Source organism: Staurois parvus, unplaced genomic scaffold, assembly GCF_062004578.1.
Source record: "Staurois parvus isolate SC_StPar_1 unplaced genomic scaffold, SC_StPar_1.0 ptg000566l, whole genome shotgun sequence".
Taxonomy (NCBI): domain Eukaryota; kingdom Metazoa; phylum Chordata; class Amphibia; order Anura; family Ranidae; genus Staurois; species Staurois parvus.
Window position 1 is genome coordinate 5857650 of NW_028318362.1, and position 14728 is coordinate 5872377.

The window sequence follows — 14728 nt, forward strand, 5'->3', positions numbered from 1 at the left end:
AGACAATAAACACTGTACATGGACCCTGTCTAAGAGCTTTATAAGAATGAAAGATACCACTTCACTTCTACTAGTCACCTTCTAAGGAGGGCTGCCAATAAAGGCCCACTTTACATGATAGGTACACAGCTGTTCCACAGGGTCAAAGGTGTCCCCTGAAACCTATATTACATTCATATACCATGCATTTAGGGCAACAATATCTATTAACCTTTATGCACTATACACTTTTTTTTTTATAGAATTCCCAATATTTATGTTTGTAAGGAAGGCTGGAGAAAAGTGGTTTATGGGTCTCATAATTAAAATTAAAAAAAACATATGGTAAATGCTGGACAATAAAGCTCACTGTTCTTTCCAGATGATGTCACATGGGAAATACATATATAACATTTAGCAAATAGATACATAAAACACAACAATGGGCTGAATAAAAATGGATTAAAAGGCTTCAATATTTATTATGAGGGTTTATCCAATTCCCCTAGGATTACTGTACCTTATATAGTATAATCACAAGTTGCTAGATAGCAAACAAGAATAGCAAACACACTATATTCAAAGAACCAAATATTAAATATCGTATATACAAATCAACACCACTCAGATTTACCTAGAATAGCCATTGAAAACCATTACAACCCAGTTGAACAAAGAAGTTTGGAGGGAGGCTATACAATGGGACAAGGTACGTGTACAGCAGCAGCCCACTAAAAATTGACCGATGACAGCTTGTTCCCAGGAAGGAATTCCAATTGAGCATGCGAGTGACTGATTACAAACTTTTTAGTGTGGACCTACCAAATGGTGCTATAAAACACCTTCCTCCCTTATGCGTGCAACACTTACATACTATGTGTGCTTCCTCCTCAAATAAATCAAATAATGTGATATTAAAAATGCCAACAAATTGATGATGTACTACAATACACTTCCCTCAGAAACATACTCCTGTGTGTATTTATGTAACAGTGGTTATTTGTGACATCCTCAAAATACAATATGCAAAAAATGCAAAAAAAAAATACAAAAAAGTGCTCTGATATTGCAAGCTGTGGGATGCGTGCTTCAAAACACCTCCCCCAATATGCAAAAAATACAAAAAAGTGATTCTCTCTTTACAAGGCTAGGGGAATACATTGATGGTTATTTATAGCCGTTGGTGGTAATAAATAAATCACATCTAAGGGACAGTAAACAGCTCATTTCAATGTTGGATAAAGAAAAGGATATAGGTAATTGTTTATTAGTCACGATTGATGTTAACTCATTATATACCAACATAATACAGACTGATTTTTTTTATTTTTTTTTTTTTAAGTCCGCAAACGTGCAACTATAACGAAAAAACCCGTAAGTGTTCACAAAAAATGTGCAAGTGCAAAACACCACACGAAAAAGTGCACTTAGGGGTGTGTTTGTCCTACCCCCGGAAGGGTTGGACCGTTCACCCGATCACCCGGGGCACGAAGCTCCTGACAGGGACAAGGTTCCCATTTGGTCCTCCTGGCCAAAAGGCCTGGTGGACCACCGTTCCTTATGGAAGCCGGACATCCAGTACTAGGCAAGGGGGTTCTCCCGAAGAGAAAACCCCCTAGGGATCAGGGGAGGAAGGAACCGTAGGGCCACACATCCTCCCCCTAGACTTCAGGTAAGGCCCGAGGACCCACACCCTCCATCCGTGAAAAACACACACATAAGAACAGAAAAAGTGACAAGACGTGGGAGTGGTTAAATTAAATAAATAGAAAATAAAAAAGTGGTACCGTGCCAAATAGTGCACAGACCAGGCACTGAGGCCTGTAGCAAAAATTGCCCCGGACTTAGCCAAAAGACCTGGTCCTTAGGGCGCTGTGCAAAAAGAAGTGAAAAACAGTGGCCATGTGTCATTTTCACACCGTGGGGTCCCACACCCAAGTGTTACTAGTGACACCCCTGAGAGCGTCTTCCCCAGGGGGCACTGAGTTTGCGGACTTTTTGCGTCCCCAGCCCCAGGCCAGACCAAGGTAGATCCGTCCGAATCAGGAGGTACTGGGTCTTTCCAGCTTCACCAGAGGAATTACTCCCAAGGCCCCAGAGCTCATCATGGCGCTCCGTGGTTTCTGTCCCTCCGGTTCAGCCTTCCGGACCCCCATCATAACATACAGACTGATGGTCTAGGAGCTGTGGAGTGGGCATTATATAATCAGTCAAACTTGAAACAAGAACAAATTAGGTATATTTTGGAAGGGTTGAAAATGGCAATGGAGAGCAATTATTTTTGGTACCAGAAAGATTATTACTTACAAACTAAAGGAGTAGCCAAGGGGGCAAAGTATGCCCCTAGTGTGGATAACTTGTTTATGAGTAAGTGGGAGGAGGAATAAATATATGGAAAAGATTAATCCCAATTGAAATTTTATAAAAGATGTATTGATGACATCGTTATCTTATGGGAAGGCACTGAGGAATCGTTAAAAAAATTCTTTTCTGAAATTAACAATAATCGGTACAATATATCCTTCTCGGGAGAATGACATAAGGAAAAAATCAATTATTTGGATTTGGTGGTTTTGAAATGTGAGGAGAAATTGTGTACAAAACCATTTTTTAAACAAACAGGTAGAAATGGATATATACCCACCTCCATTGCCATTGCCCGAAATGGATAGGGAATGCCCCTAAGGGACAACTAATGCGGATTCGTAAGAATTGCCAATCTGATGAAGACTATGAGGAACAGGCAAGTATAGTAGTAGAGACGTTTTAGGAAAAAGGATATCAATGCTGAACAGTTGGAAAAATTGTTTGGGTAGGTAAAACATATGAGTAGAGAAAAGTTATTGGAAGAAAAAACAAATAGAAGCTTTAACAGGGATAGACATGAAGTGGCCTTTATAACTTTATTAATATTATTATATAGGATTTATATAGCGCCAACAGTTTGCGCAGAGCTTTACAATATAAGGGAGACAGTACAATTACAATACATTTCAGTACAGAAGGAATAGGAGGGCCCTGCTCGTGGAGCTTACAATCTAAAGGAAGGGGGAGGTGATACAAAAGGTGATAGCTGTGGGGGATGATCTGGCGGAGGTGATTCAAGTACAGTTAGGTGGAGGTGGTGTAGGCTTCCCTGAAGAAGTGAGTTTCAAAGATCGCCTAAAGGCAGACAGGGTGGGGGCTGACCGGACATGCTGTGGTAGGGAGTTCCAGAGGATGGGAAAGGCTCTGGAGAAGTTCTGGATGCGAGCGTGGGAGGAGGTGATGAGGGAGCTAGAGAGGAGGATATCATGGGAGGAGCGGAGTGGGCGATTTGGGCGATATCTGTGGATGAGGTTGGCGATGTAGCTAGGGGCAGTGTTGTGGATGGCTTTGTAAGCTGAGGTTAGTATTTCGAATTTTATACGTTGGGTTAGTGGAAGCCAGTGGAGGGATTGGCAGAGAGGGGCAGCGGTTCAATAAGAGGCGGTGCGGAGAAATGGAAGGTGGAAGCTTTACCAAGCGCATATGACTTGCCTGTAAAAAGGGAGTGTAAATTTTTGGTGACTGCAGCTTCAACAGGGATGGGGAGCATGAGTGTCACATGAAGGAACGTAGCACTGCATTGGAATCAAGAACACTTTAAGTGGACTGCGCTAAAGCAGTTTGTGGGAGGAATTGCATATTGTGGATGTCACAAATGTTTGTTATTGTATAGACTCTGCACAGGAACACATTCAGTGTTCCAGTGGGGGGGAGGTGTTTTGTAGCATGCATCATCAGAGCACATTTTTGTATTTTTTTTGCATTTTTTGCATATCGTATTTTGAGGATGTCACAAATAATTACTGTTACATAAATACACACAGGAGTATGTTTCTGAGGGAGGTGTACATCATACATTTGTTGGAATTTTTAATATCACAGTATTGGATTTATTTGTGGAGGAAGCACACATAGTATGTAAGTGTTGCACACATAAGGGAGGAAGGTGTTTTATAGCACCATTTGGTAGCGCCACACTAAAAAGTTTGTAATTTTGTCATCTTTATCCATCTGAAGATATAAGAGAAGTGGTAGGCAGCTACATTGCTGTAATTATCAGACCATAAGCACGGATAACAAACCAGTGATAGTTTCTGGTGCCAAAATGCCTCGGTTGGAATCCCTGACCAATTAAAAGGCTATTTCCAAAAGGCCCTCCTATCCCTCTTGTATTGAACTGTATTGTTGCTGTATTGTCTCCCTTTATATTGTATAGCGCTGAGCAAACTGTTAGCGCTATATAAATCCCGTATAATAATAATATAATAACAATTTCCCTGCAGGGACGTAAATGGATCTGCTTGTTGGTGCTGGAAAAAAAGAAATCAAATGTGGATACAGCTACCCCTCATTCCAAACTCTCCCCCATGTGCCTTCCCAAAGCAGTCCTTGTCCATTATTCCATTACATGTTTCACCAATCACTGTCCTGTTATGATTATATTATAGGTACTATTCTTTCTATTTACTACTTTGGGATGTCAAGAAAGAAAAAGATTTACACACATATTTTATATAACTTGCCAGAGTCAAATCTCCAATATTGTTATTGCCTGGAAACAAGTGATAGCTAGCAATTTCTTTTTTATTTTGATTCATAGTACAAAATAGAAAGAATGCGCTTTTTTATGAAGTATGTGTCATTCGGTTTTTATACAAGCACTATGGAAGCTAAACTATAAAATACAATGTAGCTGTTATTAGAGAATATTCATGCTGTTTGTGGTAAGTGGAGGGTGTGCATTGAAAATCCTATTGTGATGTCCTTGCTGGCGCAGATGTGTGAAGGACAATGGCCTACGAATGGAGGCAATGAGTTAACAAAGGATTTTCTTTTCTTTTTCAGTTCAATACATTTTTATTACATTTGCAAACTAAAAGCGACAATATCAGAGAAGTTGTTAAAGGTAACCAATAAGCATTGGTCACGTCAATTGAGTAATCCCAGCTTTTTAAGAAAGGGTCAAATGATAAGCCAACATAAAACAGGGTACACATACTCATGTGTTAATAAGGAAAGTAGAAATAAATGTTATATGGATAAGTGTGAGAAAAGAAGCTGTGTGCTTGGTGAGTATGAAACAAATATGCGGTTACATGTTATATATACTCAGTGGTGCATTTAGGTTTTGTGCTGCCCTAGGCATCACAAAAATCGGACACCCCCCTGTGGAGAGAGCCTGACATTGACCAAAAACACCCCTGCCCCCCCACCCGAGAGAGCCTTCCACTAACACACATTCCCCGCCCCCCAGCAACAGAGAGAAAGCTACTCACCTTCACAGATCCGGACATCCCTGGGAATGAGTGTTGGGCTCTGCATACACCATCAAGCAGTCCGCAGCCTCTCTCGACTCCCACTTGGTCCCCATGCTACAAATGTCCCTTTTTCCAGAGGGTAGTGCCGCCCCCCTGATAAATGCCACCCTAGGCAAATGCCTTGTTTGCCTTCTGGTAAATATGCCCCTGTATATGCCATAACTGGTCAGCATAAAGAATGAAGAAGAACAGGGAGTAAGGTCCGACAAGCTGAGAAATAAAATCAGAGCAAGGAAAGGGAGAGGCAATTCTACCCATGGGTTTGGCACAGCAGGTTATAAATGAAGAAGCCGCTGATCAAAATTGGCTGGGAGAAATTTTTAACCCCCGGGAGCCCACATTTAATTGAATTTGGTCATAATGCTTATCTTATTGACCAAATTATTCAGTTCTTGACTTCAAGAAAGTGGGACGTTTTCCGAGCCTAGAACAGTCTGAAAATTGCTGTGAGACTGAACACCTAGCCAAATTGGAAGAAGAGGAATTGTCTTGGGCTACACATAAAATATACTAACAATAATTATAGCAGATGAGCAGAAAAATTGGCAGATCGCAAGTTAACAATCACTGATATAGATAATGTATCTATCTGAGCAATAAAATGTAATTTTTTAGTAATATTTTAAAAGAGGGCAACATAAAACTAGTGTGATATTTTACACTGTTTTTTATATACTAACGCATCAATATCTGGTTTGATGGATGTAGTAGGAATTCTCAATGAATTCTCAAGGTGCTCATCAGATATTTTGGTTCTAATTTTGCCCTTCATGTGCTTCATCCTTGAAAATAGTTGCTCAAAAGTACAGGTGTTACCGAGACCTGATAACATGAATAAGGACTGATTGTGAAGCGTGGGGTATTTTCCTTGGGGAAGATAAAACTTATAAAATCCAATAAAGAGACACAAATATCTTTCTTTGGCCACATGTGTTCGCTAAGTGTACATGGATTTTTTACAAAAATTTCCACCCAAAAAAGCAACATTTTAAAGTAAGTTTACAATTTTGTGTAGGGCCCACATTCATAGCCATCTTGGGCCACATGTTGGACACCTCTGATCTAAAATCTAAATTGAGACAAAGTAATCTCCTATGGATTTTCTATAGCAAACACTTCACCATGTTTCAAGCCAATGGTTTTCCCAGGACAATGGCTATAATTTAATATACTTTTAACAACATATGTAAGAATGTTCCAGGGTCCAAACAACCACAAAAGCAATGAGGAGAAAACCCTGCAACACACGGGAACCAGATTCCGTTAAAATAAAGATTTTGAACTTGTGAAAGTGAGTATAAGTTCCAAAAGAGTAAAATAAGGGGGCAATCTGGGAGGTCTAAGTTCTAAATTTGGAGATATCTAAAAGGTTCTCTATGGGTAATGTTGTGTGTGTTTTTTTTAAATAATGGAATAGTCTAATATCCCTGGCACATTGGCAATGGCAAGTGTGATCTTGGACTGGGCCCAATGGATGACAGAGGTAGGAGATTCTATTCCAAGAATGAAAGACATCCTTAATGGAGTCCCAAAGTGTTAAGGCGTTTAAACTGATTGGATTAGTCCTATTCAATCCTTAGGGAGAAATCATAGTAGATTATCCCTTCTCACGTGATCAATATCAGAGGTCTCCAAAAAGACCCACGGGTTGGTTTCATGTACTTATGGTACTTGGCAAGTTGACTAATTGGTGCTGCAAAGTAATAATTAGAGAGAAATGGGAACTCTAACCCACCACTAGGAATTGCAATTTTGCTAAACCAAAGGAAATTGTATTTCCCGCAAGTAGTAAGGAGCTACTTAAGTTTAGTTATTAGCACGAGGTAGTTAGCTGCATATAAAGAGTCATAGGACTTAGCCAAGTACATAACCAAAAAGGTGCTCAAAGTCTACTCATTGGAATTCAAAAGCAAGTTTCAATTAGGATACTGGTGAAAGGGCGAGAGAAATCTTAAGCGCTTTAGACTTGGTGTTGTAGATAGACCAGAAATATTGACACAATTATGAAGCGTAACTAGTAGATTAGGGAGGCAGGTGATAGGATTTGCCCTTTTTTTATTTTTCCTTTGTTTGAAATTCCTTTTGTTCTGCCAGTCCCTCTGCTTTCCTATTCCCACAATAGGCATGAGAGCAAAGCATGGCCAGTTCTTTAGCTATGCTGGGAACACAGGCTGATCTCCTCCAATGATCAGACTTGTCCTGACATGCCCCCCTGCACAGCTGTTCATTGAGAAGTTCGGTGTTCTGCTGTTTCTCCTCCCCCAGCTCTCTATGCAGCTGAGAACAGAGGGTATGTGATAAATTATAAAAAAGGGTAAAAAAGGTATTTATATATTTTTTTATATATTTATACAAAACATTTTTGCCTATCATTTCTATTTTAAACTGCATGGGTTGTTTTACAAGGTGAGGACAGTCACTTTAAGTTAACATACATGTTGACACTACTAAATTTGGCCTAGGCATCTCAGCATCTATTCCCTCTGAAAACAAGTAAAAAACAAAAGATAAAGAGAATCTGCAAAAGACTATAAAGCTCTATCTGCTGGCTGAAAATGAGAAGTTACATTCATATGCATATATTCACACACACTAACTGAAATTCACATTTACCTAAATATATCATATGGAAAAAAGCAAAATAGATTCTGCAATTTACTCACAAATTTCAAAAGGAAGGTATTTTCCCGGAGTGCACCAATACACCCAGCAAAGCCAAGGATGAACATCACCCCTCCTACTACAAGGAACAGCCAGACTGGATCAAACCCCCCGAGGTCAGTAATGGAGGAGATGTTGGACAGCACACCCTGAAAGGGAAACACAAGACACAACCATATATGAAACAAAGCCCCAAGTAAACATACAGAAAGCATACAGTACATTTTTATGCAATAATATTTCCGTAAAGCATAGTAAACCTGTAAATTCTATAAAACTAATAAACAAACTGCATATATATTCACGGCAACTTTATTAGGGAAACCTGTTCAATAACAAACCCTGAATAGAGAGGCACTTGCGCAATAAATTATATATACTGTGACACTACTACTACCAGGATAATGTTATAGTACCTGTATCCCAGAAGCAGTTTGTACAGCCGATAAAAGAATAACAATCTCACTGTAGATAGCCAGCGTGTGTTCCAAGTCTCGCTTTAGCGGACCGGACGTGAAGTCATATGGGACCCAGAAGTGACGGGATCACGCTTCGCAATATGTTGACCCCCCTGTATGTAGGTAGGTCACAAACAGCACCTCAATCCTGAACCAATCTGAGCTGATTCACAGCTATTCCACAAAAAGCCCTGAGATCCATTAAGCTGATAGCTGAGGTGTGGATCCAAGATGGGGTACCTACCTTACAACAATATAAAGCAGAGATTAATACAACTCTCCTCTATAAGAAACTAATCTATGATCACAGAGGTTGCCTGAACATTTTTCAGAAAATGTGAGCTATGTGGCAGGCAGGTTTCTCTATTTGCTGTCCATTAGACCAGCCTTTCTCAACCAGGGTGCCCAGGCACCCTGGGGTGCCTGGAGGTTTCTTTAGGGGTGCCTTGGCAAAATGTCTAAAAATTGCTCAAAATTTGTATACAAGCCAGCAAGTGGATCAAGCCTGCCTTTTAGTTACACTAAGCCACAGGTTTTCATTGTGCACCATTACGACCTTCTAGCCGCTGGCATCCTGACAACCAATGACACCATCAGCTGATAAGGAGGATACAAGCTGCCTGCACATCATACGAGTTTGACCCTCCCCTGTCCCTTTCTATCAGTGCTGGGGTTACATTAGCTCAGTGAGGGAGAAGAGAGACACTGGAATACTAGTCAGTACCAGTGTGCAAGAATGTATTTGCTTTGGAAGAATAAATCACCTCTAATGTTGGGTGTCCTATATGCGTGGATGTTGCTGCGTTATATAAAACTATTAGAATAGTTTTTCACATTTTAGAATGGATTGCCCTTTTAAAATTATGGACAGTCTTAAGGCACCCCATTTTAGAATGGAGTACCTCAACACTGTCCATATTTTAAAGGGTGCCTTGGGACTATCCATAATTTTAAAGACTGCCTTCACTGAAAAAAGGTTGAGAAACACTGCATTAGACACAGCTTTTACTTTATTTTGAACAGAGCAGTTCTAAATGCTCATTTGTGATCTGTTATGTCTATCGGTACTACTAAGTTCCAAATATTTGAGCTCGCACTCCTCACTTTTGGTTTACTCCAACAGTCTTCAACACACTGTTAGCGACCCAGGCAGCAGTAAATGGGTGAGATGGCCACCACAGCATCACATAGGCATCAGACTCAAATGGAAACACAGAAGACATTATAGTGGCTGTTTGCACTAAGCACCAGTTCACACCAGAACAGGTGTTCTGTTTTTGACAGTCCATTCATTTCAATGTGCCAAGCACACGGGATTGCACAAAAAATAGAGCAGGGCAATCTGGCCACGTGATTTGATGGTTGCAAATGAGTCAAGCATAGAATAAGTTGTCGACACTTGGAACAGACTTCCAGCAGTCAATCAACAGTAAGCAGATTCAAACATCCTTAATATAAACATAGGTCTATACTCAGACATAATATACTGTACATATTATGACAGAGGGAGGCTCTGTCACTGGGAGAATATAAGAAAATGTACCAAAGGATTACAAATTAGGGTTAGTGCGAAGTTCCAGATTGCTGTTTCTGAGCAAAGAAAGCTGTGTTTTTTCAATCCTGTGTCCGGGTTTTGCCAGATGCCTGCCAGGTGTGCAGGGTTGCTATGTACACACGGCTGAGGAAAGCTCAGGATTGTGGCCAGTTTGGAGACCGCTTCCAGTGTGGGAGACAGAAGGTCTCAATCAGGGGTCAGGGAGCCCCAGCCTGGAGGCAGAGGGTCTCAACCATGGGTCAGAGGTGCCCCAGCTATAAGCCAAGAGACAGTGAGTCTCATTGAGGGGTCAGAGGTGCCCCAGCCAGCAGCCAGGAGAAAGCAGGTCTCAGTTCCAGGAGTCAGGTCATCTCCTATTGGGGTGTCAGGAGATCCTCAATCCATAGGTGTTCCAAGAGAGCTGGATAACACAGTCAAAGGGACTGGTGAGAGAAGCAGCAGTACTGGCAACAAATGAGCCAGGTGGCTCAGTATTTTCATTTGTGCATATTTTGTGGAAGAAACCCCTGCGTGGGCAACTGATGCACATGTGAACTTTCTGTTGATTTGAATAAAAGTGGGCTGCCATGCTCTAAAACACAGTTTGGGACTGGCGCAACTCATTGTAAATGCACCTACCACTTGAGTTTGATTACCCCAATCCCAATATATATATATATATACACATACATACAGTACATACACAGCCTGTATGTATACAGTTCTCAGCATAAATAAGTTCACCACAACAGATTTGTCAAAAAACCTTTACTTGCAAAAATGAATATACCCCAAGGAAAGCCTTAGGAGCAAAGCTAAATTTTAGACAACATAATCCTAATTAATGAGAATTCAACTACAGGTTAGTCTAATTATTCATTAAACAGGTGTCCAGCAGACAGTTGATTATAAAAGTGCGCTACTTAACAAAGAAAATCCCTTCCCATTTCATGCTGTCAGCAATGGCACCACATGGAAGAGAAATGTCACAAGGCCTGAGAAAGAAAATAATTTCTTTACACAAGAAAGGTGAAGGCTACAAGAAGATCATCAAAGCTTTACTTATCAGTTAGAATACTGTAGCAAACATGCTGCAACCACCTCATAGAGACGTCCAGGCCATTGATGGATGTTAACACCTCAACAGGAGTGTTTTTTGATGAGAAGGGTTGAAGAAAATCACCAAGCAAGTTCACTGCAGTTAGCTAAAGAAGTAGAAAGCCAAAGTGGAGTGATTGTTTCTCATGACACAACACGGTGTACACTGCCGAGGAATGGCATGCATGGGTGTCGTTTACGAAGGAAGCCTCTACTAAAGCCCATGCACAAAAAAGCCTGCCTAGAATTTGACAGGACCCATGCTGAAAAAGAAGAAGACTATTTGGACTTTGTGCTCTAGAGTGATGCCACCAAGATAAATGTTTTTGGAACTGATGGCTTCAAAACTGTATGGCATCGCAAAGGTGAGGCGTAAAAGAAAAATGCATGGTGCCTACAGTGAAACAAGGTGGTTTCTAAAGAAGAACATGGTGAAAGTGATTCAGTGGCCAACTATGTCTCCTGATCTGAACCCAATCGAACACCAATGGGGAATTCTAAAGAGACAAGTTGAGCATCACTCTCCATCCAGCATCCAGGCTCTAAAACAGGTCATTCTTGAAGAATGGAAAAAGATAAGTTGCAATATGGCGCCAACTTGTTCATTCCATGTCTAGAAGACTTGGTGCTGTCCTTACAAATCATGGAGGTCATACAAAATATTAGATGTAGTAGTTTTTGTTGTGGGGTGTATTCATTTTTGCATCAACTAATTTGAGTAAAACTGAATATTTTGTAATCTAAGTTATATTATTAACCTTACTTTCATGTAATGAGCTAAACAAATGTTATATAAAATTTTGGAAATTGTTCTTGTGTTCATTGAGATATTGATTAAAATCTTACTTTTCAAAAGGGGTGTACTCATTTTTGCTGAGCATGAATATAGCTGGACCTCGGGAACCCACACACCTGAGCAACAGGAAGAACTGCAATGCTTCCACAACCAGCGGTACAGCCAACTAGCAGTGGAGGGAGACAGTAAGCTCCAGCAAACCAGGAGCTCATGATATCTCCTTGTCACCCAAGGACTCCCCTCCTGCACAAGACTTGACAAAGCGCAACTGCACAAAACATGTCGTCTTGGTAACCCTACACATGCTCCCAGCTGAAGCCAACGCCGGACACTGCCTTCGCTTGCCATGGTGACAGTACCCGGGATGCTGACACCGCGTGATTTGAAGTCGACAGGAGCGTTCTCCGATCTCAGCTCCCTTCAGTGCGGACGGGCCGTCCATTGGAGTCACACTGTCCACTTCTGGCTGGTCAAATTTTATTATATTTGCTACTTTGTCTCACCCAATAAAGATGCACCTTCATTAAGGTGCTTGTCTGAGAGCATTTTCCACAGCGCCTATTTTTTTCAGTTCTCTTCATCATGCAAATGATTAACAAGGCAGCAGTGGTGAGCTCATGATTAACTGTTCACATGTTTCCACGTGGAGTGGCCTCTCTGCGCTCATTTGTATGAGTTCCCCCTCCTGCACAAATACTGGCTGACCATATGGCAAATGTGGTGTTTCCCCCTCCCCTGTAAAAAGCTCTGGTCCTGCCTCACCTACCACCTCTGATGCTGCAGTATAGACATCCATCTTACAAATTCTTAAAGTAGATCTCTATCTTTTAGTGAAGCCTAAATAGTTCATTTGAAGTATTGCCTTCACTAACAGATGCAGTGGCTGTGTGCCCTGTGTAAACTGTATGTAGTCTCATCTACATATAGTATACTGCACTGTGTTCCAGCAGCGGGACAAGAACTTCCCATCCCACACCCGGAAAAGAATTGAGTTGGGCTGAGCCTTAGTCTCCTTTTCACAGGGAGCTTCGTACTCTAAACCTTCCTCTGACTGAATGAGATGGAGATCATGACATCATCCACCCACGTCACCACCTCAGCCAATCAGAGGAAGCATTGCATTCACTGTGAATGGCTGAGCAGTGCAACATGATTGTGTTCTAGGAGCATGAAAGGAAAATTCCTGTCCCCCAGCCTTTATGTTTTCCTATGTGTTCATGTACACATAGTCGTTTACAGTAGTTTACAGGCAGTTAAGGTTACAGGCATTTTTTTTAAAGCACAAAAATTGCGTTCAGGAGTAGAGTTTACCGGCGTTTCAAACACCAAACACTTGTAACTGTGTGTAAACGCTTGTAAAGGTGTTTATGCGTGTTTGCGTTTAGATGTGTTTTTGGGCTGGTCCATATCCAGATGCTGGCCAGTGTCCAGGTTTCGTGTGCAGGAAAAAATGGTAGAACATGCTGCATTATTTCTGCACAGAACTGTACTGGAACACATAAAAACACAGCAAAAAAGCACAAGGAGTGTTGTGTGCACTCCAGAATGTAACCGGAGGCATTACAGCACTATGTAGCTCCTCCCACAGTGCCAAGCATGTTTCACGAGCCGCTTTTGCTACAGTTGCGACACCCATCAGAAAGTAGTGCTCTCTCTGCTTCTGCTCTCTCTATTTCTCACAAAATGTCTGAAATAGTTAATTATTTACTATTTTTCACTGCATTCTGGGCATTTGGGAGGATCTCCTGAGGTTATCTTTTAAAAACACTTCTAAACACAAACGCATAACACCTGATACGCAAACACATAAACACAGTAGGTAAACACGACTAAACTGACGTTTTTAACCTATGCTTTCTAGCAATCAGTTTCCAGGGTTAAGAAAAGGTTTTCAAACGCCCTGTGTACATGAGCCCTAACGCAGAAGAAAAATGCCAAACATGTGTAAAGGCGCCTAGGTGCTAGCCATGTTTAGCGCTTGGGTGTTCATTTCAATGGCAAGTACTCTGGCCAATAAAATTAATGAACATCCAAGTGCTAAATGTGGTACCGCGTTTTTTTCAGCATTTAGCATTTTTCTGCTGCCAGTAGAGTTAACATTTATGGCAGTTCCAGTGTACATGAAGCCTTCAAAAGGACCCCCAGAAAACCTTAGCATTAGCAAAGTGTTGGTTATTTCATACTCAAGAGACTCGTCCATGTTCATTAACAAAAACCAGCCTATTACATTTTTACTTTCCTCACAGACTATAAAAGTCATTAAGTTATGCTTTATTGCAAGATACACAAACCTATAATTCCTAGCACTAAACAAGGATCTGTTTAAAGAAATTGAACATAAACCATTCTACCTTCCCCTGACCTACCCATTTTCTGGGAGAAATTCAACCTTATTCTGGACCCCCTACTAGATAGATTACGTCCCATCCTTTCCAAGTCTAATATGCCAGGGGACTTGTTTAACAGTTGTCCCTTACAAACTTATGGTGATGAAATTACAACTAAAAGGTTTATCTTTTGCAAAATGAAGACCTATAGAGCCCAAGAGCCTACCCATAGAAAGGCACAAACCTAATCTAGATTTAATCCTCCCTCTTCCCCTTTTCAACAAACATTCTCCCAGGGTACTTTACCAGAATTTATGAGAGTGCTGCTGATAATAGTTCTCCTCATTCTAGCAAGAATGCAGAACTCTGACTCATATGCCCCATATCATCACTTAAATTGTGATGTCAATGTTCTAGCCCAGGGGTCTGCAACTTTTAAGACATAAAGAGCCACTTGGACCCGTTTCCGAAGGGAAAAAAAAGACTGGGAGCCGCAAAACCATTGCAACATTTAAAACAAATTGTCGCTC

General features: G+C 41.0%; 1 protein-coding gene across 1 annotated transcript in view; it reads right to left on the bottom strand.

Annotated features, from left to right (window-relative positions):
- The window catches only part of TSPAN5 (tetraspanin 5), an 83621-nt gene that overhangs the window by 37488 nt on the left and 31405 nt on the right, over positions 1-14728 (bottom strand). The window contains exon 2 of the mRNA XM_089691645.1: positions 7988-8134. Within this exon, the coding sequence (XP_089547771.1) occupies positions 7988-8053 (66 nt within the window). The 5' untranslated portion in view covers positions 8054-8134. The remainder of the gene's footprint in view (positions 1-7987; positions 8135-14728) is intronic.